The following is a 25,833-nucleotide window of genomic DNA, read 5'->3' on the forward strand; positions in this document are numbered from 1 at the left end:
TTTTTTGGGTGCTTCCGTATAAATGTTACTTCAAGAATATTACAAATTCATAATATTCCAACACAAAATATTTCTCGGTTTTGTCATCATTCATAGTTTAAAAGAAAATTTTATTTCTGAAAGGAAAAAATGATTTTCAAAAAAAAAATTATTTACAAAGGGTCATGTTTTTCCTCACTTAAAATAAAAAAACAATAATTAGTTAGTCTACTGAATCTATCGTGTCCCTTTCAGGGATATTTTCTTCATTAATACACATTAGACATGCGCACTCAAATCTTTTCATATTTAAATAAAAATTACAAATTTGAAGTAAGTTTTTTGTATTTTTTTCCAACGATATTTACGAATTACTGACAATCATGGCTGTTATTGGTCAAGCCATCAGAGAAACTTCCATGGTTGGATACTCCCCAGCCGGCACACAACGTCAAAACAACGTCCATTTGACATTCATAACGTCCAAATAACGTTATTTGAACGTTAAAACAACGTTGTGTACCAGCTGGGTCTTCACTTCATCACTACTTTTCTACCTGCTTCTCACCAAAAATTCTTCTTTCACCGCTAAGATTTTGAGGTTTTAATCTTTCTGGCTCCTTCTCGCGATGCCGTCGAGTCGCGAATAAAAGGTCCCCGAACGAATATACCATGTCTCTTTTTCCGCTCGTAGCGACGCCATTTTCGTAGCATGTCCTGAAGAAAAATCAGAAAAAATGATGAAAAATACACATTGTTAAGGACGCAGAGGCAGGTTTGGCACTACGGTCAACTCTCTCTAATTCGGGCTTTATTATTCGAATCTTTCTATAATTCGAACTAAAATATTGGTTTCCTCAGCTAGAAATTAGTATAAAATAATTTCTGTAATTTGAATAGACATTTTTCTGTTAATTCTTCAAAAATCATCCCTATTTTCCAGAATAAAATATAGAGGTTTTTAAAGTTACATTATTTCCGCCATTTTGGAAGCAACGATTTGCTTCCATAATGGCGGGAATTACGTAACTATACTAAACATGAAAATCCTCTATAGGAAAACTGAACCAAACTTTTTGACAGTTTGAGAAAAAAACATTAATTCTTACCCTTCTAACAGAGAAAGATTGAGAAGCTTTCAAGAAACATTCTTTGGCGCCACGACATTTTCTCATATATTGCAGTTGTGAACTCAATTCCTTTTGAAAGTCAGCCGTCATGTTGTCAGCTTTATTGTACAACTAAAAAAAAAATGAAAATAGAATCAATACTTCCGTCCGATTCTGAGCCTCAGCCAATCAAGATAAAAGACAGAAAAAAAAATCCGTGGACTGTGGTCGAATCCTAAATCCCAGGCCTGACGGAACAACCGTAAAAATGGGGAGGCTGAGGGCTAAAAATGAGATAAAATTTGGTAGGAATTTGAGAAAAATATATCATTTGCTTAAAAGTGGGGATGCTGAAGTCTTCCCAGTCTCCTCGCTTCCACTGAGCCTGTCTACTTTCTTTAGAAAAGTAAAAAATTCATCTGTATATCACCAGTTATCCTCCATGGCCACAAAAGAATGAAGGACGAAGTACGCGCAATATTGAGTAGACTAGAAAGCTAGTCTGTTAATTAATCATGTCAGAGGGCGGGAACATAAGGCGGCAGGCGTTTGCTAGAATAGGAGCTGCTAGGACAACGAGCAAAGGTTGGTGAGAGGCTGCTGATTGCTGCTTTCAGCCCTTGCCGCCGCCGCCAAAATTTCTTCCTACGCTTACCTAACTCCTACGCTCACTTTTTCCGTGTGATACCGTTCCAGCCCGACTGGCGTGCCAGTCTAAATATTGAGAAAAAATACCTGATAAGGGTCTGTTTGCATATCGAAGTATTCCACGAAGCCTGTCCAATATTCACAGTAGAGGAAATTATGCGTGGAATTGATGGTTCTTAAACACCAGTATGTACTGTTCGCTGTGTTTGTGCATGCTACGAATTCTGGTCCTGGAAATATACAAGATTGAAAAAGAGTCAAGTCAACGAAGACAACTGGTATAAAAAAACATCGTTCAATGAAGCACTTTATCAGCCCTTTTTACGCTTGCTCTTATTACCCTAGTGAGCACCTCGTCAAATACCGGGATTTTTCATCCCCGTTTCTTAGTTAATTGCGTAAAAAAACGCGGGTGGCGTCTAGTATAGGCTATTTCACCCCCAAGGCTCCACTTTTTTCATATTAAGCCCGGCCCAAATTTAATTCCGATCGCTTACGCTGGTCCCTATTACATCAGCGACGAAATAATGTAAAAAAGGCTTGTCTGTAAACAGCCTAGTCAGTACCTTCCACTCAACCAATTTATTTTACTGATGGATGTGACACAGTTTCCTTCGTGAGCACTATCAGAATCATAAAGAAGTGAACTTTGGGACTGGGTTCAAGTTTACTATATCGTCCATTTTGGCCCTTGATGTGCATTTTGGTAGCCGACTTCGACCAATGACCAATTTCGTACCCAGGGCCACTTGTATCACTTTGTGATTTTACTGATGGAACGTGATACAGCTTTCGTGAGCGTTATCAAAATCATCAAAAGCGAACTAAGGGACTGGGTTCGAGTTTGGTTTGAGATTCAACACTTACCAGTCCAATAAGGGGGAGTCTTCCAATGTTTCTTACTCATTGAGAAACAATTCATTTTGTATCCTCTTCGCTTTTTGGAACTTTTCTTTCTCTCTTTCTTGATCTTCTGTTTCTTTTCACAAATACAAGATGAGGTTGTAGTGGAGTTGTTACTAACCGTACTTTCTGTGAAAATGAAATGGTAGAAAGTGTTGTGTTTAAAATACTGTTAAAGGTTTTGTTTTTAAATAAGAGTGATATCGTTTGCTTAGGGGCCGTCCATATAGTACGTACGCAAAGATTTTCCAAAAATTTGATACCCCCCCCCCCTTGTACGCAGAGAACAATAGAAATTATGTCATTTAAACAATAGATGTACGCTTTTGCTAAACCCCCTCTCCCCCTTCACTGCGTACGTACTATATGGATGGCCCCTTACTCAACAATTTTAATTTACTAGCTTTTTCACATTGGATCGACCCGGATGTGCAAGCAAAATTTGTCAGAAAGAGGAAAAGAAACACTTCTTTGCTTATATCAGCACAATATGACAATAGGTAGACACTGTCCTGATATGAAATATGAGTCTGATATAAAACGGGAACACTTATGGAAAATGAAACCTTTAACAGTGGTAAAAGCATTTTTTTGTCTCAGAGGAAAATAGACAAATTGGGCAAAGAATCTTTAAATTTTATAGAATCTTGCCGGATTTGGAAACGGAGAAGCTTCTCTGGCATGGAAATCTGTCTGGGACGGAAGAACTTTGTACACTGTTGTTAATTCTTATTTCACACGTTTTTTTTATAAGAACAAACTATATAAGAACATAAGACTTTCATGACCAAAACGTTGAGAACAAGTTAAGAACATTTTAAGGCTTTGTACTGTAGACTCTAAAATACCCAATTTCTTAGGAAACTGGACAAAAATGTTCAAAAAATGGGGAAAATAAGAACATGTTAAGAACATTTTTAGGCTTATAAAACTAAAAAGCTTCAAAATTTTTGGATGTTCTTATAAAAAAAACGTGTACTGTCAAGAATGAGACAAAAAGGAGGAACAAATATTCTTACCATCATTTTCTTTGATCAACAAATTAAACTGTTCTTCTTTGTAAATCTTTTGCGTCAATCTTTTCTCCAATTTTTTCTTAATATTACGATTTTTCGTCAACTTTTCGCGTTGTTTTTGCCAGTATTCCAACTCTTGAAGTTTTCTCTCGATCTGTTTGTCTAGCAGCATTTCTAATTTTCGTTTTTGTGAAATTGTTGCAAGTGTTTGGTTGATGAGGTTGATTTTCTGTTTTGCTGACGTCGTCAAATTTAATGGCTGACCTTTCACTGCTAGTGAAAAAAAATGAAAATGTTAATTTTATATACGGTTAAATAATAGCGAGATTATGTATCAGAGATATTCTACGGCTACGATTGCGGGGCTGCACGTACGGGTCGTCACAAAAGGCGACATGTCGTTGTCTACTTTGTTCTGTACGGGAAAAACACCAAAACACCGTATAAGCAAAGTCGACATGCCGTACGTCAAATATCGAACTTGCTTTCACCCGCCATTACTTGCCTTACTCACCATTTCCCTCGCCACTTTAACTGTAGCCGTAGAGATCTCTAGATACATAATCTCGCTAATAATATACAAAGGGGGTCTCAAACCCCCATTTAAATTTCATCTTCCTAATTTTTAAAATTTCCCGAAACCACACAGTGGCAGTTTAACAAACCTTTAAATACGCATAAAGCTAGACATTTCAAACCCCATATTTTATTGGACAAAGATACTCACAAAATATTCGAAAATCAAGAGCATGTTAGCATGTTAAGAACATTTTTAGGCTTAAAACTCAAAAAGTTAAGAACATCCGAAGGCTTCAAAAATTTTTAATGTTCTTATAAAAAAATTAAGGTGTACTTACCCGGTTGAAGCAATTCTTGTTTTGATTTGAGAATGTTCTTGAAATATCGGAGACCATGTCTTTTGATTCTTCGTTTTAATCTTTCGAACTGTTGTTCAAGTTGTTTCAATAATGATTTGACTCGATTCTCTTCTGCCTCGCTTAACGTTTTCTCTGTCTTCTCTAGAAGAATGAAAACCAATAAATACCTTATCGGGGAAAACTTCGTCGGGGAAAATTTTCGTCGGGAAAAATTTACGTCGGGGAAAAATATTCGTCACTTGCTGGTAGTTGGTAAACGCATTAAGGCCGGGGAAAATTTTCGTCGGGGAAAATATTCGTCACTTGTCCAAAATTTCGTCAATTTTCCCCGACGAAGTTTTCTCCGATAAGATAGTACAGTCAACTTTCTCATATTCGAATCTTTCTATAATTAATATTTGTCCCTTCCACTAGAGATTAGTACAAAATACTTTCTGTAATTTCGGTAGCGTAAGCAAAAGGGGCACACAATTTGTGTAGGAGAGCAAACTTTCATGACACAGTAATTATCTTTTTATATTATGAATAGAAAGTTACTGTGTCATAAAAGTCTGCTCTCTTACACAAATTTTGCGCCCCACCTGTCTACGCTACTGAATTTGAATAAGATTTTTGGCCCCTTGAAGATCGAATTAGAGAGGGTTAACTGTGAAGTCTATCAAAAGTTGAAGTCATTTTCAATTCCACTGCAGATTATTTTGATATGTAATAGGTTATTGAGGTTGAGCCAATCACGTTCAGTATTTGCACAAGCCTATTACATTTCCCGTTTGCGTTCGCTAGAAATATAACCTTATTACTAACCATCTCTTGTGCAGGAACATCGTTCGGTTTCACTCACTTCCACAGAGCATTTCTGAACATAGATCTGATTGCCGCTTGAGTAGCAAACAATTTTCTTCTCAGGTGTGCATGGGGGTTTAGGATATCCATATTTCAAACATAATTTCTGAATTTTACGCAGTGAGGGAAACATTAAGGTATCAACTTCTTGAGATTTAGTTTCGTTCAAGCCGACCGGTTTCAATTTTCTGAAAGAGATCGAATAAAATGTAAAACCTCATGAAAACCTAATAGTAGGGGGAAATTTGTTCGTTTTTTTGAGGTCGCTCAATTTTTTTAGTCAAAGCATTTGTTATAAAGTTTTGGAAGGCTAAGGGGTAGGGGAATCAAAATAACTTGGTTGCCAATTTTATTTCGGACACTTTGTGCGATTTTGTGTGACGATCTCAGGCAAAAATCATAGGGTCAAAAATTTATGAAAATTTTGGCTTGAGAAAACGGAAACCTGTTATATACTTTTGGAAAGCTCTCAAAAAATCAAGATTAGAGATATATTGCGAGTATAGGTGATTTCAGTACCTAACTTTCCAAAAATGCATAACAAGTGCTTTGACTAAAAAAATCGAGCGATTTTACAAATTTCCGTCTACTATAAAATCTGGTGCCAAGATCGATAATTAGTCGAGCTAAGGGGCTCACTACGAGTTTGATCGAGTTTGAGAGTGAAGAGAACGAAAAACCAGAAAATTAAATATCAGTTCCGCTCACGGTCGGGAAATTAGGAAATTTACAACTTTTTCCCCTTAGAAAATCGAAGTTTGACAAATTTGTCCCAATTAGGCTCGTAAAATTCATAATTCCTTTTTTTCAGATCACAGCCCTCGAAACCTAAAAACCCTTTTTGATTTGAAATGCAGGCATTGAAGATTATATTCAAAAACTAAATTATTTGCACACACGATAAACATACAAAAAATTATTACCCTCTTTCAACCAGAAACGAATCTTTCCATATGGGCTTCATAACACGCCTGATCGTAAAACAAAAATAAACTGGTTAGTGACATTAAAAGAGAATTGTGGTCAAAGCACGGTTTTTCGAATACGACGGAAAGTGAATTTTATACAGCAAATTAGCATATATTCTTGAAATGTTGATGAATTTTATACAGCAAATTAGCATATATTCTTGAAATGTTGATGAATTTTATACAGCAAATTAGCATATATTCTTGAAATGTTGATGAATTTTATACAGTAAATTAGCATATATTCTTGAAATGTTGATGAATTTTATACAGCAAATTAGCATATATTCTTGAAATGTTGATGAATTTTATACAGCAAATTAGCATATATTCTTGAAATGTTGATGAATTTTATACAGCAAATTAGCATATATTCTTGAAATTTGATGAATTTTATACAGCAAATTAGCATATATCTTGAATTTTGATGATTTTATGCAGCAAATTAGCATATATTCTTGAAATTTTGATGAATTTTTATGCAGCAAATTAGAATAATATTCTTGAAATGTTGATGAATTTTATACAGCAAATTAGCATATATTCTTGAAATGTTGATGAATTTTATACAGCAAATTAGCATATATTCTTGAAATTTTGATGAATTTTATGCAGCAAATTAGCATATATTCTTGAAATTTTGATGAATTTTATGGCAAATTGGCATATATTCTGAAATGTTGATTGAATTTTATACAGCAAATTAGCATATATTCTTGAAATTTTGATGAATTTTATACAGCAAATTAGCATATATTCTTGAAATTTTGATGAACTTTATGCAGAATTTAAAGACGGAAATGGCCCTATATACTTCATTATTGAAATTAGTAACCTTTTTTCTTTTTTAACTAGTTGAAAAAATGACCCTAAATGATGAATAAATCATCTGATAGGCTTGCACAACAAATGACATAAAAACATAATGATTCGATGGGCAAAATATTAAGAACAAGTTAAGAACACTTCAAGGCTTCACGGGCTACAAAAAGCCAAATTTCTTAGGAAATACTCGCAAAATGGTGAAAATAAGAACATTTCTCAAAAAAAGTTAGGAACATCCGGAGGCTTCAACAATTTTGCATGTTCTTATAAAAATGTGTAAGATGTTTGTCCTGGACTTGAAGGTGAATTCAAGCAAGACACTGAAACAAAGAGAGTTATTATGAAGAAAGTAATATATTTATAACAAACTTACCCATTGATGCTGTTATAAATGGTTCCGACGGCCACATCCATCAAACTTGTTCCGTCCATAATTTTGTTCGGTTTGGCGCCTGCAATGTCTAAGAAGGTCGGCGCCAAATCAATATTTAATGCAATTTTTTCTCTCCTGTTTTGGAAAAGAACATGTTTAATGACAATTCTGATTTCGTAAGAATAACTCGCTTCGGCCTTATAGTGTTAGCTTGATTCAAGATTCGAAATTGAGACCATTTAAAATTCGTGTTTTGGCCCAAATATTAAAAAAATTTTTGATTACGCCGAGGATTTACGATCCCAAACCTCTCAATTTAAATCAGCGCAGTTGACAACTTTAGGTACCTTTTGAACATTTTCGACATAGAACAATACCGTCGCTTGGGTTAGGATTCTACTTCCACTTTTCTAGCGGTAAAAAAAACAGATTCTAGGAAGTTGAAAAATAAGCTTCGGAAAGTTAGGCAGTTTTCTCCCTCAACACAAGATTTTCCGTACTTTTAGAAAAAAATGTCTGATCTTATGCCAGCTATCCCGGGAAAGCCAGTGGAATCTTAGTTCTAGAAGAGAAATCTGGGACGAGATGGAGTTTTTACAAGCTCTTATTTGATTTGGTTGGTCGTTAACCAATAATAAAACAACTTTTTTACTTTTTCTAAGGAAAGCGTTATTTTGATTACTTCAAATGACCAATTATTAAAGTATCTTATAAAAACTTCATCTCATCTGGGAAATCTTACTCTAAAATACGTAAATAAACTTACACCTCTCCCTTGGGAATTTTCGGTCCTCGCATGTACAATGGTATTCGAATATCGGATTCGTACGGCTGTGATTTCCCTTTCACTTGGTTAAACTGACCAAGGTGATATCCATGGTCAGATGAGAAAAACACATAAGTGTTGTGTAGTTGTCCTGTTTTCATTAACATGATGAACAGGTTTTCGATCGCATCGTCCAAAGCGAGAAGGGTGATCAGCCGTTTACGATGTAGAACATCGGTGAATTGTGACGTCACATTATTTAGAGGCGGCGTGTTTCGAATGATCCAATGTTTATCGAGTGAAGTGAAATTGTAGTTAGGATGCCTGAAATACAGGTAAAGAATAGAGAGTATGCTTCAAAACCTGGTTATTTGGAATGAAATGGGTTATAAGTTATCAATAAAATTTCTAATTATTTAAGAATTCGAATACTTGATTGATCAAATTTGACGCCCGCACGCCCGTCTGTCCGCCCGTTCAGACAGTCAGACGTATAACGGAAACCTCAACGTCCTCAAGATAATTTCGTGAAACGTTCGTGCATTAAATAATATTTTTGAGAGAATAAGGAATGTCGTTTAAAAAAGGAAAAAAATATTACAAATTTAATTTAGGAAATGACTTCCTCTCTATTATTAGAAAATGATTTGTGATGATTCATCATTGCGTATTGGGCCATTCCATTAAATTTCCATACAGGGGGGTGGACGAACCTTTTGAAATCAAAAAATATTTCTTGGAGATGTGTGGATACCTCCTGGAAAATGGAAAAATTCGCAAAAAGCCTTTGAAAAAATTCTTTTCATACCTTAAAGGAAAAATGAAAAAAACATTCTTTTAGACCCCCTGTAAATTTTTCTCAAATTACACCCTGGAAATGTTCGTCCATCCCTTTATTGATATAAAATGGAATGGCCCATTAAGATAACTTTGGCCTCTCTAAACCACTAGATATATATTATAAATATTGGACATGTTGAGTTTCTCTTACCCTATTTAAGCCTTTATATTTCATGGTTCAGCAGTAAAAACAACCATTATTTTAAGATATTATTTTGCTTCAAGGGCTCTAGTTTGTAAAAAAGCTCTACCTAGTATTTTTAAGACCTTTGCGTTTGAAACTCGGAAATAGGCGAGAAGAACCCAGCTGATATTTTTGTATTCCATAACTTTTTAAACGAGTGTCTGTAAAAATAAAATTACGTAGTTTTAGGCAAATGTTTAAAACTCTTATTGGCCCAGCGCTAAGCGAGTGGGCCTTTCATTTGCAACGTTCTGTTCGTACGTGTGTGTGTGTCTGTCCGTCCGTTTTGGTAGAAACGGCGCTTAAAACCAGTACCACACATTTTGCCGTCTGGATAGGGAAAAGCTTGCTAAAGTTGGATACTGGCTATAAAAGATATATTTTCTGATTCCGCGCTCCTTCAAAACAATTTTCAAAACAAAACAAGATGGCGGTCGAAGCGAGGACTGGAGGAGGTTGATTCATACTTTCTTGAACATTTTCTTTGCTTTTAGTGGTCAAGAGATTTTCAAATCAAAGAAATTTTGTGAAGGTTTTTCTTTATAAACCTTTTTCAACATTCTGCCATATCTTATAGTCTTTGCTCAAGTTTTCATAAAGTTTTATGAGTGAAATTCTACCTTAAATCACTTTCATTTTTAGTTTCTTGTTTTCAAAAAGACTTTATTTTTAGGAAATAATGGCTTCTGATATAGAAATAAATAAACTGAAATGCAGCTCATGTGTAAATTTGAATAAGATTGGAACTTTTTTCTTGATGCTACAGAAGAAAAAAGTCACTTCTGGATCTGTCGGTGTTAACAACGGTCAGTACAACAGTGGTGGGACGTGGTATGATTTTCAAACCCAACACATAATTATTTCAAGTAAACTGATTCTGGAATTTGGTAATGGACACTAAAATGGAGCTCATGTGTAAATTGGAACAAGATTGGAACTTTTTCCATGATGCTACGCGTGCGTGAAAATTATTTTTTCTGGATGCTGTCTCGATTGACGAAAGGTGCGGTGGCTTGATTTTTCAAACTCGACACAGAATTATTTCAAATAAGCTGATTATGGAATATGTTAATGGAGACTAACAAGATTGGGAATTTTTTCATGATTCTACACATTAAATAAAATGGTAATTTCTGGATCTGTCGCATTAAAACGGTCGGTCGGTTTCAAACTCGACTCACATCGATCACATAATTATTTAAAGTATGAAGTATATAAACTGATTCTGGAATCTGTTAATGAACACTTAAATGCATCTCATGGGTAAATTTGAACTAGATTGGAACATTTTTCATGGTTGCAATATGCATGAACAGTGAAAATGGTCATTTCTGGATCTGTCACATTAATTGTTAACTCGAACATTAACCACATTAATTTTATTAGCCTGGATATGCAGACCGTAAACTATTTCACCGTCTAGTTTCTGGTTTACCGTCTGGTCCAATTAACATGCCTGCAGGGATATTTCTCCCTGCATATGTGATTGCAGGTGAGTGCACCTTATTCGTTAAAAAGCGCCCACTCACTAAGCAGAATATTTGCGGGATTTTTTTATATTTTTCCAGTTTTTCTATGGGTGCGCATAATTTATGGAAAAAGCTGACCTTGTGAAAAAAGATAAACAAAATGAAAACACAGGTTCATTTCTAAACAAAATGGCTGCTGGAAAGTAGCCTTTATAAAATGTGGCTGATGTTTTGATAGTCTGTCAACAAGGGTTCACTCACAGGCAGTATCAAACAAACTGTACCCGACTTTTTTAGTTACACCGAAACTTTAGAAACTTTGTATTGTTGTTTTTTTCTGAAATTTTGAGTCTGGATACCCAGGCTAGAATTTTATTGGAAAGTTGAATGTAGCTGAAGACATTTTCGCGAGGGGGGTCTGCTGCTAAGGCCTGGTAAAATATTTTATTGGCCAAAGACTGACGTTACAGGCAAAAATGTAAAGGCAAAAATTGGGTAAAAAAATTGACGATTTTTGAAACTCGTACTCTTGGGTACCTAATAGCTGCCCCCCCCCCCGCAAATAAATTTTTCGAAAATAATTTTCTACCCAGGACATTCTTATTCCAACCCCCCCCCCGCTTATTGATCTTTGCAAAAATGTTTTTAATAGTTCCCTCTTTTGTCCTAATTCTGCTGTATTACATGTTTTTTTATAAGCATAACGTTTATAAGCATACCAAGACCTAAATTTGTCTAAAAAATAAGCATAATACAAGCATATTACTGAGCTTGCTTTTGAGGTGTGTAAGTGAAAATTTGTTTTTCAATTGCAAAACGTAATGACAAATCTTAGTGTCATTACTTATTTCCCTATCCTCATGTATAGCAATGACAGATTTTGGAAAAATTGGAGACTCGAATTTTTTGGAAAAATAAGCATATGATAAACATACTTCAAGCCTGAGTCTAAAATATCTCTAAGCATAACTGAGCTTGTTTCCCAAAAAACATATGCTTATAAAAAAACATGTAGCCTCCTTTTCAAAAGTTTTCCCCCACAGACATTTTTATTCAACCCCCCCCCACTTATTAAGTTTTGAGATTTTTTTTTTTTTCCACCCCCCCCCCCCCCGCTTATTCCAAAACCCCCAGCTATTAGGTACCCGAGGAGAGTATTCAACCGGATGAGCCTTATTCGCCTGTGTAGTCCCGGTTGGTAGGGGACCATTCAATAAAATTTCAAGCGTATAACCAATGAGAAGTACCGCGGTTATTTTGAAAATTTTTTTCCTGTCTTCACTTTGATCCATGTCAACGGGGTCATACATTTGCTGTTTTGTACGCTCGATTTCAACACGTTACTTTTCGCTGGGCCTTCACGCCCAACGGGCTTCTTGTTCTTTTTAAATGAACATGTTAAATTTTGTTGAGGCCCTCTGTTTTTATTTTGTTTCTTTTTTATATGATACTTTAAGCTTGAAATTGTTCTGATCTTGTTCTCATTTTCAGGGACAACGTTTTAGTATTTTTAAGGTTTTAGGCTTTGTATTATTGCTTCTTTGCCTCCTCTTAGATTGATTGAAATTAAACAATTCCAGGCTTGGTATTGTCCTTAAATTGTTCTTATTCTTGATGATTTTTTGAGCCCCGTTATTCTAATAACCAAAGTAAGGTCCTAAGCGAATTAACAGTCCTATAGACTAGTAACTAGTCGGTTATTACTTATAACCTTATAATAAAACTGTCAATCAAATAATGTAAACACTAATTAAATATTCAGCGCGCGTGAGAGAAAAGGAAAATAACCGACTAGAAGCTACTTCCAACGCCTTTTTTTCTTCACCTAAAATCGTAAGGAGAGACAAACAGATTTCTGTATGTCTGACCCGTGCAGGATTGCATTTATTTTTCGTTCTGTTTATTGCGTTTTTAGACATGCTCATTTATTCATATGTTCCCATGTTCAATGTTACTATGAAATATCATTTTGTCAAAAAAGTTGTATGGATTCTCAAAAACCTAAAAAAAGTTGTAAAATTAAACAACGTTTTTTGAGGGAAGTAGCTTCTAGTCGTTGAAATTCAGAAAAGAGACGCAACTTCACCCCTTCGATTCTTTTTATTTGGGGCTTGAATTTTTTGTATATGGGTCTGTTTTCAACGACTAGTTTACCGTTATTCTAATAACCAAAGTAAGGTCCTAAGCGAATTAACAGTCCTACAGAAAGCAGGTCAAATTTAGATTTTTTATCATTATTTTTTTATCACTCAAAAGGAGTTGACATATAATATATTTTTTAATTCACCCTATACAATTATAAAGCTCGGCAAATCTTTTTTTTATTTTGCGTGTTTTGTGCGACAAAAAAGTCGTGCTTTTATTTTTTAACGTTTTTTGACGTTTTTGAAAAATTATTAGCTAGTAACATGATTAAAACATGATTTTAATGAGTTTCCTTAATCTAAAGCGGAAGTCTGGGCAACACTTGAATTTGATTGGTCGTTCAAATTGAACACAATGACGTCATTCAGGAAATAGAGGCTGTAATGAATTACTCAAAACAGCGCTCTATTAAGAAATAATTTGTTTAAAGTAGTGGAAATTAATGTCATTACGGCGCGTTTGATTTTAAATTCCAAAAAATTGGGAAGCCTTTTGAAGAAATTTCTCGCAACGGATATTGGTTTTTGATGTTTTTCAGTTTTTCTATTTATGGTATTGGTATGAACGAATAAGCATTGATTAATTGAGCATTTAAAGGATTAAGCTATAGTATGGTGGAATTTCATCTTCAACGGAAGTTTCTCTCGGTGTTATTGAAGACTAATCGTATTTGTTGTCCTCATCAGGAGCATGCCTTAACAAAATTCTGTGACAGGGTCTGTGACACAGGGGTGTTTTAATAGTCTCATCAACATTTTATCAAGATGCCATGTCTGCTCGGACTTTCCTTGTTTATTCTTGGTTTTTCGGCAAACGGGCACCATGTTTTTATAAATTGTAATAAAATTACTATTTTATTCCCAAATTTTGAATACAATTTTCGTTAAAAAGTATTACCGTAAATTCACGGATTTGTTCGAAGTTTGCTCATTAAAAAAACTGAAATCGCTCATCAACTCGCTTGGTATATTAACGTGGGCTTGAAGTTTCCGAGAAAGCTAAGAACATTAATTCAAGGACGTCAGATTTGACCCCAATCAAAATCTGGTGGTCGAAATAGAGAGCATTAATTAAAAAATAATAATTTACCTTGGTGCTTTGGCGTCGGGGAATTTGTCATAATGGTGCGGGGCCCCGTCTTCTGGACCATGAGGGGCCGAATGTGAGACAACCATGAATAAAGGTTTATCGTTGGCTTTGAGGGAATGTTTTGTGAAATAGTCCATGCGTGCTTTGATCTGTGATGACATTCGTGAAGTAATCTTTCTTATACTCGTGATTATGCCTCTTCAATTTTCCGTTGATATTGAGTGTGTAGTTATAGAAACGACTGTTGCCACGCAACGCGTTCCAGTGGTCCCAACCGGGCGGCACTCGCCCACCATCGTAGTTGTTCAAGTATTTGCCGAAATACGCTGAAATTAAAACATACAATTTATTTTAATTTAAGCAGAAATTTTCCCCGATTTTTTTAATATCGGGAAAAAAGTTCCCCGTATTTGCCAAAATAAGCTGAAAAGAAAAATGTCAAATGATGACGAGTTGGGCGTGAATTTCAGGAAAACACGTTTTTTATAAGAATAAACTATAAAAAACACAAGGCTTTAGTCTGAATCACAGACCCCTATGGATATGCAGTCGACGCTCTCCAATTCGACGTTCTACTATTCGATACGCCCTATGTATTATTCGAGAATATAGGAAGTCCCTGTCAACGAAAAACTCTTATAAATTACGCTCCCTTATTCGATGAAAATCAGATTCCCCTTGAAAATCGAATTAGAGAGCGTCGACTGTTCTTCCTATATAAGAAACTTTTTTTTCGCTAGAGGATGAGCAGAAGCCAAATAAGGCTTTGATGGCCAAAATATTAAGAACAAGTTTAAGAGAGCGTCAAGCAAAGTCAAAACATTCTCAAACCGGTAATGCAATTTCCAATAACATTTAATACTTTAATTTGATTATACTTGGGATGATTGACAGTATGAAATTCCATCAAACCATAACAAAAAATCAAAGTATAAATTTATATAAGCAACTTTGGCCCTTTGAGTTTGAAGCCCCGAAGCGCTAGGCTAAAGAGGAATCAAGAAAAAGTAAAGCATTAAGTTTGACCCGCATTTAGAAATTTTATTTGAAAAACACGCGGGTCACTTGTTCTGAATTTCCCATCCAGGAGTTTTGGACACAGATTCATAGTTTTCACTTGATTTCTTTAAACGGCTATTACCCACAGACAGGTTTCCTGGTGTCGAAATCTTTCGTATACACCCGCTACTCTTCTCGCGTTTTGTGCGAGCCCAAAGGGCTAGATGTCGTGCTTTAAGCCATCACAGGCAAAAAAAATATTGCGAAAGATACTGTTGCTATTGTTTTCATAAACCCGCGAATCTTCTGATTGGTCAAGCTCTGAAATTGTAATGTCACGTGATCTAGGTAGGATTTCCTAACGAGATACGGCACACTTTTCAGCCAAAGCACGCCATCTAGTCATTTGGGCTTGATAAATCTGTGGTTTCGGATCTAGCACCTTCGGGTCTTTGAAATCAATGCTTGGGCCCTAAGCTATGGCACAGTATCGCCCAATTTCATCCTAATTTTCCGGTTACCGAAAAGCATGAAAATTGTGGAAATATTGACCATTTAAATGTGTGCTAAAACAGATAGAAAATTTAATAAATCTTAAGGTTGTTGTGTCGTAACTTTGTGCTTTCAAAGCATTGCTTATAGGACCTACCCAGTTGTCTATCAAAGAATTTTGACAGAAAATTTAAATCAACTGCAATAAGATTAAAAACGATTTAAGCTGATTTTGTTTTATTTTTGTTATAATTTAAAAAGACATTTCTGACAATAAGAAATAAGATTTTTTTTCTTGTGTTAAAATACTGTCCCGTTACGTCTAAAAAAAATCAGACATTCTGATTTTGTTACCTTGGCAACACACAACCAAACATTAACATCTAGGACCTTGAAAAAAATTAAAACTAGATAAAGACGAAAATTTGATTTTAAAGAATTTTATTTCTCACATAATAAATGATTTTCACTCCTGTTCCTTCCGCATATGAAAAACATCTCAAATTTAATTTTTACGAAAAAATAACAGTTTAATCTGATGAGAAATGACGTCATTTTAATTAAATCTCGATAAACCGATGAATAATACATGAGCCCTTTCCATATACCTTAAAGGAAGAAATTTTGGCGGGAATTTAATTTGGCGGATGGCCGAAAAAGTTTTTTAGATGAAATTTAATTTGGCGGATGGACGAAAAAACTAAATTTGGCGGGAATTTAATTTGGCGTTTGCTGAAAATTTTATCCTTAAAATGGCGTAAAAACAGCAAAAAAAATGCAAAAACACCTTAAAAGAGATCATATTTTCAAAAAAGTTTAATTTGGCGGGAATTTAATTCGGCGGATGGCGGAAAAAATAAATTTTGGCGGGAACTTAATTTGGCGGATTCTGGCCAAATCCGCCAAATCCGCCAAATTTTCTTTCCGCCAAAATTTCTTCATTTAAGGTATACATTTTGAGAAGTCTGTGTTTTTAAAATATCAAAATCTTGTCACAGTTAGCTTTCTCTCTAATTCGATCTTCAAGGGGAAAAAATTTTTCTTTCGAATTAGAGAAAGATTCGAATTATAATGAGTATTTAAAATGTTTTATCCTTTGATGAGAATCAGCTCGAATAACAGAGAGATTCGAATTATAGAAAGTTCGAATAAGCGAGTGTTCAGTGTATTTTGTTTTTCCGACAAAGATCTTTAAAAAGGCAGGGTAGCTTGAATTAAACTGTAGGGTACATCATTTGATGCAATGCGCTTCTTTGTGTTACCTATAGTCTGAAAAATCATCCATTTTTAAGGCACGCGTAATCGTGTCATCGTTTATGCTTTCTTTTATAAGAACATCCACATTTTCGAAGCCTTTGGGTGTTCTTAACTTTTTGAAGTTTTATAGGCTTTAAAATATTCTAGCCTTGTTCATTTTGTGAGTATTTTTATCCATTTTCGGGTGTTTTAATGTCCGGGAAGCCTTAAAATGTCCTTAATATTGTTTTTGACATTTTGGCAATCGAAGCCTCATGTTCTCTATAGTTTACTCTTATAAAAAAACGTGCATCGGCAAATTATACAGAATTTATCCGGTTCAGCTTAAAGCTAAACTTTAAGACCTATTTATATCTCAAATTTAAAGCACTTTTTCCTCGATTTTCTATTCTGACTGATGCTTTATGAAGGCCGGAAGTTTTGGTAATGCCCTGCTACGTGTTTATCAAAAGTCGGGGCACTTAAGATAAACTACTTTGCATAATATACTCTGTGTGTGGTCTCGGTCAGATGAGGCCGTCCGTAATATCATACTTGGCGCTTTTGGTGCTAACAAGAGTCAAAAATATGTGTTTTATCATTTTTGTGTACCTTATCGGGGAAAACTTCGTCGGGGAAAAGTGACAAAATTTTGGACAAGTGACGAATATTTTCCCCGGCCTTAATGCGTTTACCAACTACCAGCAAGTGACGAATTTTTCCCCGACGAGAATTTTCACCGACGAAAATTTTCCCCGACGAAGTTTTCCAAGGTGACTAACACAAGAAAATATTTTTTGACCTGACATATTCAAATCCAGAACTACTTTAAAATCAACATTAAATGATGACCTCCGTCAATACACTTTTTTCTACAATAAGAAAGTATATAAGAACATAAGGCTTCGATGACCAAAATTTTAAGAATAAGTTAAGAACATTTTAAGACTTTGTGGATTTCAAAATCGACATTAAGTGATACTCCTCTGTCGATGTTGACAAAAAATCTTACGATGTCACTTCAACTGTGATTTACTGAACAACAAAAATGCCAAATATTCAAGCCCTCTCAAAAATTCTCTTTTCGCATCAGTTTGACTGATTTAAGTGCATGACTAGGCCGGTAAAGTAAGCCGAAATGGTTTATAAACACAAACTCAAGAGTTTTGACTGTTTGACGTCAAACTATCAAGTTCATCAAAATGTTGCTTACATACAGTGTATAGGTTGACCTGGCTCAGCCCCTGACTATAAACTCCAATAGGAGAGGTGTGATTTATGTAAGGGGTTAAAAACAGGATCAATTATACTCGTAAGAAGGCTTCATCGCCAAGCTAGAGTTTTTGTTATATATCCTTACCCAACCTCGTCCCCGTGTATTCCATGCTTTATTTACGTAACTAATTGACACCAGATGATACCCTGGTGTCGGCTGATGCGAGTTCTCCCTCTCAGGGGGGACTAATCAAAACGATGGACAAAATTACGCAAACTAGCCACAATTCGCGAAAATCAATCCACTTAACATAACATTCTATATAAAGAATCACACTTACCGGTCTGGTAACCAGCTTGCTGCATGAAAACACCCATGGTCTCTTTTTCTTCTTTATTGATCCACCCAGGGCCCGAACAATTCTTATTATTGCTATGCACGTGATGATTATGGGTGTATCTACCGGTCAAGATCGAAGAACGTGACGGACAACACAGGGGCGACGTCGTGAAGGCGTTTTTGAAAGTCACGCCCTGTTGGCGTAAAAGAACGTTCGTTTTTCGCATGACGTCAGGCGAGCCTAACGTGACGTCAAGATCATCCGCCATTATGAATATAATGTTTGGTCGGTTACTAAGGTAGCCACGTTTAAATTTCCTGCGGCGACCGCGGCGTCCATCTGTGTTGGGTATGAGTAGCGCAAGTAAAACGCAGGTTATATATAAAAAGTTCGTTACAGTTTCGGAGGAAAATATCTTCATCTTTAATAAATGTTCTTTTATCTTCCAATAAGGATTTTCATAAAATCTCTTTGATAAGCTAAGCTGTGTGCTGGGACAGGTTATGGATGATTTCCTTTATGCGTGGTTCTTTCTTCTGCAAAATAAAGAGAAAGAAAGCGAAAATTAAGTCATGACGACGTAATTAAGACGACATTAAAGTGTCCTGCTTAACGATTTCATCCGTTGTATGAAATATGTAATGGCGAAGGTCAAAGCTATTATTAGACAGACAATACTAGTACTTCATGCAATTTTGCAACTTTCGCAATTGGAAATTTTGAAAAAAAACTTTGAAAAATAGATTGCCGATATCCGATGTCTTTACAGAACGAACATGTTGCTGGATAAGGCCGATACAGTACCTTTTATCCGGACGTTTTTCCATTCATCCAGAGTCTAAAAGTGTACTCAAATTCAATAATCTCAAAACTTAAGGCTTGGGGACACGAGAAGTTCTTTTCGCGTTGGTGCAATGCAACATGCTCCATCCCACCAACACAAGAAAAAAAGTGTGTGTCCCATGGTTTCTTTTTTTGTCTCATAGGACAAAAAGTGAGGGAAATGCCCAAACAACGCGCTAATTTTGTCCACAATGGAGCAAAATTGATTCGAATTAATTTTGCTCCAATGACCCAGAGACAAAAATAAAAGAAAAATAGGGTGGAGACACGAGAAAGCGTTTCAGGTTGGTGGGGTGGAGCATGTTGCATTGCCCCAACGCGAAAAAAAACCTCTCGTGTTCTCGTGCCTTTAAGACACCATAAGACAAAAAGTCAAAAAGTTTGTATAAGCATGGCCGTAGGTAAATCTGGAAAGTTTAACCGCGGGTTTCCATTCCCGCAATCTCCGAATAAAAGCGCTTTCAATGGAAGAAATTATTCTACTTCTGTTAAGCAATCAAAAATCCCAAAATCAAAAAAATATGAGTTCGTGAAAAGAAACTTTTTCTCTACTCGTGTTCAGTCCTTTCAAAACATAAACGACTTGACGCGTTGAATTTAATACATTGTAATCTTACAAAATGGAAATCGCATTAAAAGACATACTTTGTATCCTCCCCTAAGCCTTTCTGATATATTTTTGATGATGAATAAATCTCTATAGATGAAATTTGATTTTAGAATTATATCATTAGATGTTTAGCAAGTGTAGTTAGGTCTGGAATCGTTTATAATACGAATGTAATACAGTAATAATATGGGTGTTCTATGATAATTAATACGATAATTGTTGCGGGGTATGTATACCTTATCTGGGGAAAAAATGTCCGAGTTTTATTTAGTCGGTTTTTTTTCGTCAGGGAAAAATTTCGTCACCTAGAGGCATTTTCGTCACTTTTCCCCAACTAAAATTTCAAATTCGTCACTTTTTCCCGACGAAAATTTCAAAAAATTCGAATTTTGGTTGCGGTATAAGATTTCGGGTAAACTTTTTAGTCGGGAATAAAAAATTGGGTACAAGTTTTGGTCGGGTGATAAAATGTCGGGGAAATATTTCGTCGGGGAAAAATTTCGTCACCCCCTCAAAATTTTCTTCACTTTCCCCCGACATTTCTTTTCCCAGATAAGGTATATGATCGTTATCTAAGAACAAACTATATAAAGAACAGAAAGCTTCAATGGTCAAAATAATATAAAAACGAACGAACGAAGGCTTCAAAAATTTCAGATGTCCTTACAGAAGTAGCGAGTACCTCACTAAAAACCGGGATTTTTCATCTCGTTTCTTAGCGAGTTCCACTTTGACGATTTTCGAAAAATAGAAGCCTTTCAAGTGTTTTGACGCAAATTCGATTGTTTTGATACTGCAGGAGCTTCGAATGTTTAAAGTGACGTCAAAAAATCGAATGCTTGGAGCCCGAAAACATGGGCTCAAAACATTCGAAAAAGTCGCAAAGTGGAATAGACGTTAATTGCGTAGAAAAAACGGGGACGAGATGGAGTTTTTACAAGCTCTTATTTGATTTGGTTGGTCGTTAACCAGTAATAAAACAGTTTTGTTACTTTTTCTAAAGAACACGTCATTTTTATTACTTCAAATAACCAATTATTAAAGTATCTTATAAAAACTCCAGAACATCTGAAAAAACGTCGGTGACGTCCAGAAGATAACGTTCAAAAACGTTAAAAAACAAATAAGCGATCCACAGATATCAATCAATCAATCAATCAAATCGATCATCGATTTGAGCATAGATATAACATATAAAACAATCCATCGTTCAGACGTATAAAAAACAAAATCATATAATTGGCTCAATTTCAAAACGGTATGCAAGCAATCAAATTATCTTTTTCATGCTATGATACTAGAAGTAAAAACATTTTTTAATCAATAATCAAAAAAGATTTCTGATTCTCATGTTCTTATTTTCACCATTTTGTGAGTATTTTTGTCAATTTTCCTAAGAAAGGTCTTTTAGAAACTTCAACTTGTTCTTAATATTTTAGCCGTCAAAGCGTTATGTTCTTATATAGTTTGCTCTTATAAAAAAACGTGTATTTTGCAACGGTTTCAAAAAGGCTCAATACTAAGAATATTCCTATTTTGTTTATATAAACGGTCATAGAACTCCAAATAATTTGATTATAATTAGAAAAGATTTCTCGTTTCTGAACCACTATCTAAAATTTACCTTCAAATCCATCACAGAGTTAACCATTTAGTCGTTTCATAAAGCTAAACACTTCTGACTGTTCTTATAAAATTCTTATCAAAATATTTGATATCGCTAAATTGCAGATGACGTCATCGTGCACCAGACAAGATGACTGAGTGATGAGAAATGACACGAAAAATATACCGCAAAAAGAAGAAAATGACACAGACTGACCTTTCATACACTTTCTTTATCAACCCAGACGGCACACAACGTCAAAACAACGTCCATTTAACGTTCCTAACGTTCGAATAACGTTAGATGAATGTTAAAGCAACGCTGGGAAAATAAAACATTTCCAAGTTGAAGTGACACTTACAGAAACTTTTTGATTAACATTTAGCATACAGATACAGCTTCAGATGTGAATTCTTTAAAACCGGAATCTAGGAAGGAAAGTCGGCTTAAAATCTAGGAAACCAAGAAAAATAACACAGAAAGATTATCAAGAAGTATAAAAATCTCATATCAGCCCTGCCCATTCACTCAAAATTACTTTTACAACAAAACACGACGTTTTTAACAATACAGATTGCTAAATACAGTTGGCGTTCTATTATTCGATGCGCTCCATTATTCGATATTAAAAGTCACCGTCAACAAGAAACTCTCATAAACGACATTCTACTATTCGATGCGCTCCTTTATTCAACGAAAATTCTGCTACCTTGAAAATCGAATTAGAGAGCATCAACTGTAGGTAAAAAGGTCCATACATATTTTGGTGACAGAGTTATACCGAATCATTATATAACAAAAACCAAAGAAAAGATTAGATCAAAATCAAAGAAAAATTTAATCATCTGTGAAAAACAACAACCCAGCCCTCCTATTACCAGCTGGCACACAACGTTGTTTCAACGTTTATCTAACGTTCACAACATCCATATAACGTTAGATGAACGTTGAAACAACGTTGTGTGCCAGCTGGGTTACCAAACCAAGAACATATATAAGAGACTATCCATCAACAGAACACTTCGAAAAAAGAATTTTCCTTGTCAAGAATGTTTGAAAAATGACACTAATCAACATTTAATATATCATCCAGACACTTGCTTCCTATCACGTCCGCAAAAAAATACACAATAGAACAATTAAAATGACATCGATCAGTCAAAAAATAGAGAGAATGTAGAAAATGACAAAATTGACAGAAAAAGCACGCCTTCGTATGCCTTGTACTATTCCTTATAAGAACCTCATTTTGACGATTTAGAAATTTCATCTCAGTATTGGATCTCAGTATAGGATCCAGGTTCCCTTAATAACATTGGAATGAAAGATTTAACTTTCGAGCTTCATCGCGTCAGCCCCCCCCTCGCTAGTTGGGGGGTTACACCCTCCAAAAAGCCCAAAAAGACAAAAAGGGGGGTATGTTTAAAATCTTTAGGGGGACCTAATGTACTTGGGGGAGCTGAAATCTCATCATTTAACATGGGGGCTGAATACTTCATCTTAATGGTTGGCTTCAATTACTCAAATTTTCCCTGCAGCGCAATATTTTTATATGAGATGAGCAAAATATTTCATGTTAACCTTCGAACTGCAACACAATTTTCTAGCCTGGGACCTAAACCCAGGCTGAGGGTATGAGCTTCTTGTTTGAGCTTCAATTTGGTATTGCAGAAAATATGTTACTCTCCTGGGACAAGCGTCAATAAAACTGCACATCATTTAGCCTACCATCCACGCTTTAAATTCAGTTTCATATTTCAAAGGAATGGTACCAACTGCGCTTGGTGAGAAGGTTTTAAAAATTAGCGGTGCGTTTTATCATACGAAACGTTTCATGCCTTTTTATCAGAAAAAAAATAACGTAAGATGAGACTAGACTAATTTGAGACTAGACCATGGTGCAACGCGATGCGACAAATGTTGATACGGTGAGAATCACAATATATCATTCGATGATGATATCATAAGAATATTTAAAAAATAAGAACAATTTCTTTTGATGAAGCCCTGTAAATATAATCAACTCTCTCTAATTCGAACCTCTATTGTACAAGCTTTATGTAATTTGAACTGAAACCATGGTCCCCTTAGCGTTAAATTACTCTCTAAAATTCGAATTTTTCTCTAATTCGAAAGAAACTTTTTGGTCGAATTGGGGAGAGTCAACTAAAACCCACGAAAAATGAGCGCACCCCTTGCCAAGACAAATTAAAACATAAAACACCAGAAAACAAAGATTTAAAAAACATACAAGTTTCCTCTAACAAAACAAACAGTTAAAAGAGAAAATAGAGTGAGTATCGTGATCGCGGTTGCTAAATAATAATAAGTCTTTCTCTATAAACAAAACATTAAAAAAAAGAGAAGTATTTAAAACTGTCTGAGATCCGGTATTCCCTCTGTACAATCAATAAACTATTTTCTATAATGACTGTTGGTTTGGTTTGTTAGTTGGTTGGTTGAGAAACAAAACTAAAAACGAATTTTTTATAAGAACTACTGCAATACCAATTTGTTTTAATGTTCGATTTTTTAGACTCAAAAATAATCTTGAAGTGTTATCAAAAAAGCCTTAAAAGTAATTGCAATCCGTATACATTTTTGTAAATATTATAATCTAAGGCTCGTAATGTTCTTAATTTGTTTTTAGGGTTTTTGGCCAAATTTCAGTCTTTGTGTTCTTATGAAATTATTCTAGCATGTAGAACAGCAGGGCTTAGTAGACTTTTGTATTAGCTTGACATAAACTGTACCAATGGAATCTCATCATTATCCCTCCATTGTTTCTTTTGATTGTCTTTATGAATGTGGTATTACCTTTTGTACACGCTTTTCTTTATAAAAACAAACTATATAAGAACATTAGGCTTCGATGGCCAAAATTTAAAGAACATTTTAAGGCTTTGTAGACTCTAAAACACCCGATTTCTTAGAAAAATAGAGAGAAATTGTGAAAATATGAACATGTTAAGAACATTTTAGGGTTTAAAACTCAAACATTTAAGAACATCTGAATGCTTAAAATATTTTGGATGTTCTTATAAAAATATGTGTCGATTACAATATAAGCTAATGTGTAGAGGGGGTTGATTACAGTTAAGCAACGAGCTTTTAATCTGTTCTGCAAACAAAACAGTTCACAAACTCTCTGAAAAGAGAAAATCAGAGCCGGATAAAGAGGGTGTTCAAAATGTACCCACATTCATGATATTCATGGTTTTATACAGAACAACATAGAATGCACCCCTGAGCTTAGGGGGGCTAAACCATTTTTGCTTGATTTGGGGGCTGTATTTTTCAAAAAACACTGGGGGCTAGCTTGCTAGGGGGGGGCTGAGTGTTGTGTAATAGAACTGGAGCAGAGATGATCGGTTACATATATTTTAAATGATGTTAAAAATCTATGCTGTTGGGAAGGTTTTATACCTCTTGAAAATGTTTTTTGCCTGCGGCGCAATAAATTTATTGAGAATTTTCATGCAAAATTTCTTTGATATTTTGCTTTGTGAAGTTGGGGGCTATGTTTCTAGAATTTAGCCGGGGCTATTTTTCTTAGCCCCCCTGAAAAATGCTGGGGGCTGGACCCCTCTGCACACTATGAACAACCCAAAATGGCCCGGGCGTTTGCCACTACTAGTTTTATTGTTTGAAATTCAAAATTAGTGTCAAGCAAAACAGTTGATAAACTCTCTGAAAAGAAAAAACACAAAGGGTGTAGATTTATAATATATATAATAAATGCAGATTTATACCCAGATTCATGATATTTATGACGTGATGTTTTATACGAAAGTACCCGAAATAGCACAGGCGTTTGTAGGCTGTTAGTATCGATGGATTCGTGCGAGTTTGTAGAGGTCTGCGTCTCAGGCTAGGGCACCTTGACAGTTTCATTGTTTAAATTCAAAATAAGTGGTAAACACCCGGTCTTTTTTGGGTGCTTCCGTATAAGACATTACGTCATGAAGAACAGGTTAAGAATCTTTTTAAGCTTTAAACTAAAAATTTTAAAAATTATAGATGTCCTTATAAGAAAAAACGAGTACTCGACTTTTTCAGGGATCTCTGTTATATTTTTACGGCTACGATATCAAATTTCTTCGAGTCTAGGTTTTGAAGAACACTTAAAACGCTGCTATGTATTTTCAAAAATATTTGTCTCTGAAATACTCTTTCCAGCTCTTTTCAAGATTTCAATACTTAGGTCATACATACTTTTCATTCTATTTTCATTCTCGTAAAATATGTTTAATGTGTCATCATTAGGGCCAATACGTTGGTATTTGAAGTATTTTCATTTTGTCTAAAAGTGACGGGTCAATCTTAAAATAACTTGAAAGAAATTTCTTCTCATTTTAATTGAGTTGTTATTTTTTACCGCTGGTCAAAGTACGTGCGCTAAAGTCAAATTAAAATTGTTTAATTTTCAAACGCCAATATCCGCTAGCATACTTCA

The 25,833-nt window shown here is 35.1% G+C and overlaps 1 protein-coding gene across 1 annotated transcript; it reads right to left on the reverse strand.

The window, feature by feature from the left end:
* Positions 1–89: 89 nt before the first annotated feature.
* Positions 90–18,839, reverse strand: LOC136813833 (putative extracellular sulfatase Sulf-1 homolog). Its single transcript, XM_067070320.1, is given in 14 exon segments — positions 90–409; positions 503–696; positions 1,089–1,220; positions 1,824–1,966; positions 2,604–2,768; positions 3,659–3,928; positions 4,513–4,674; positions 5,338–5,564; positions 6,300–6,347; positions 7,543–7,677; positions 8,309–8,632; positions 14,036–14,172; positions 14,174–14,361; positions 18,319–18,839. Coding segments are annotated over 13 exon segments (2,481 nt in total). The 5' UTR covers positions 18,740–18,839; the 3' UTR covers positions 90–409; positions 503–567.
* Positions 18,840–25,833: the final 6,994 nt, after the last annotated feature.

Source organism: Clytia hemisphaerica, unplaced genomic scaffold (assembly GCF_902728285.1).
Source record: "Clytia hemisphaerica strain Z4C2 unplaced genomic scaffold, Clytia hemisphaerica genome assembly, whole genome shotgun sequence".
NCBI lineage: Eukaryota > Metazoa > Cnidaria > Hydrozoa > Leptothecata > Clytiidae > Clytia > Clytia hemisphaerica.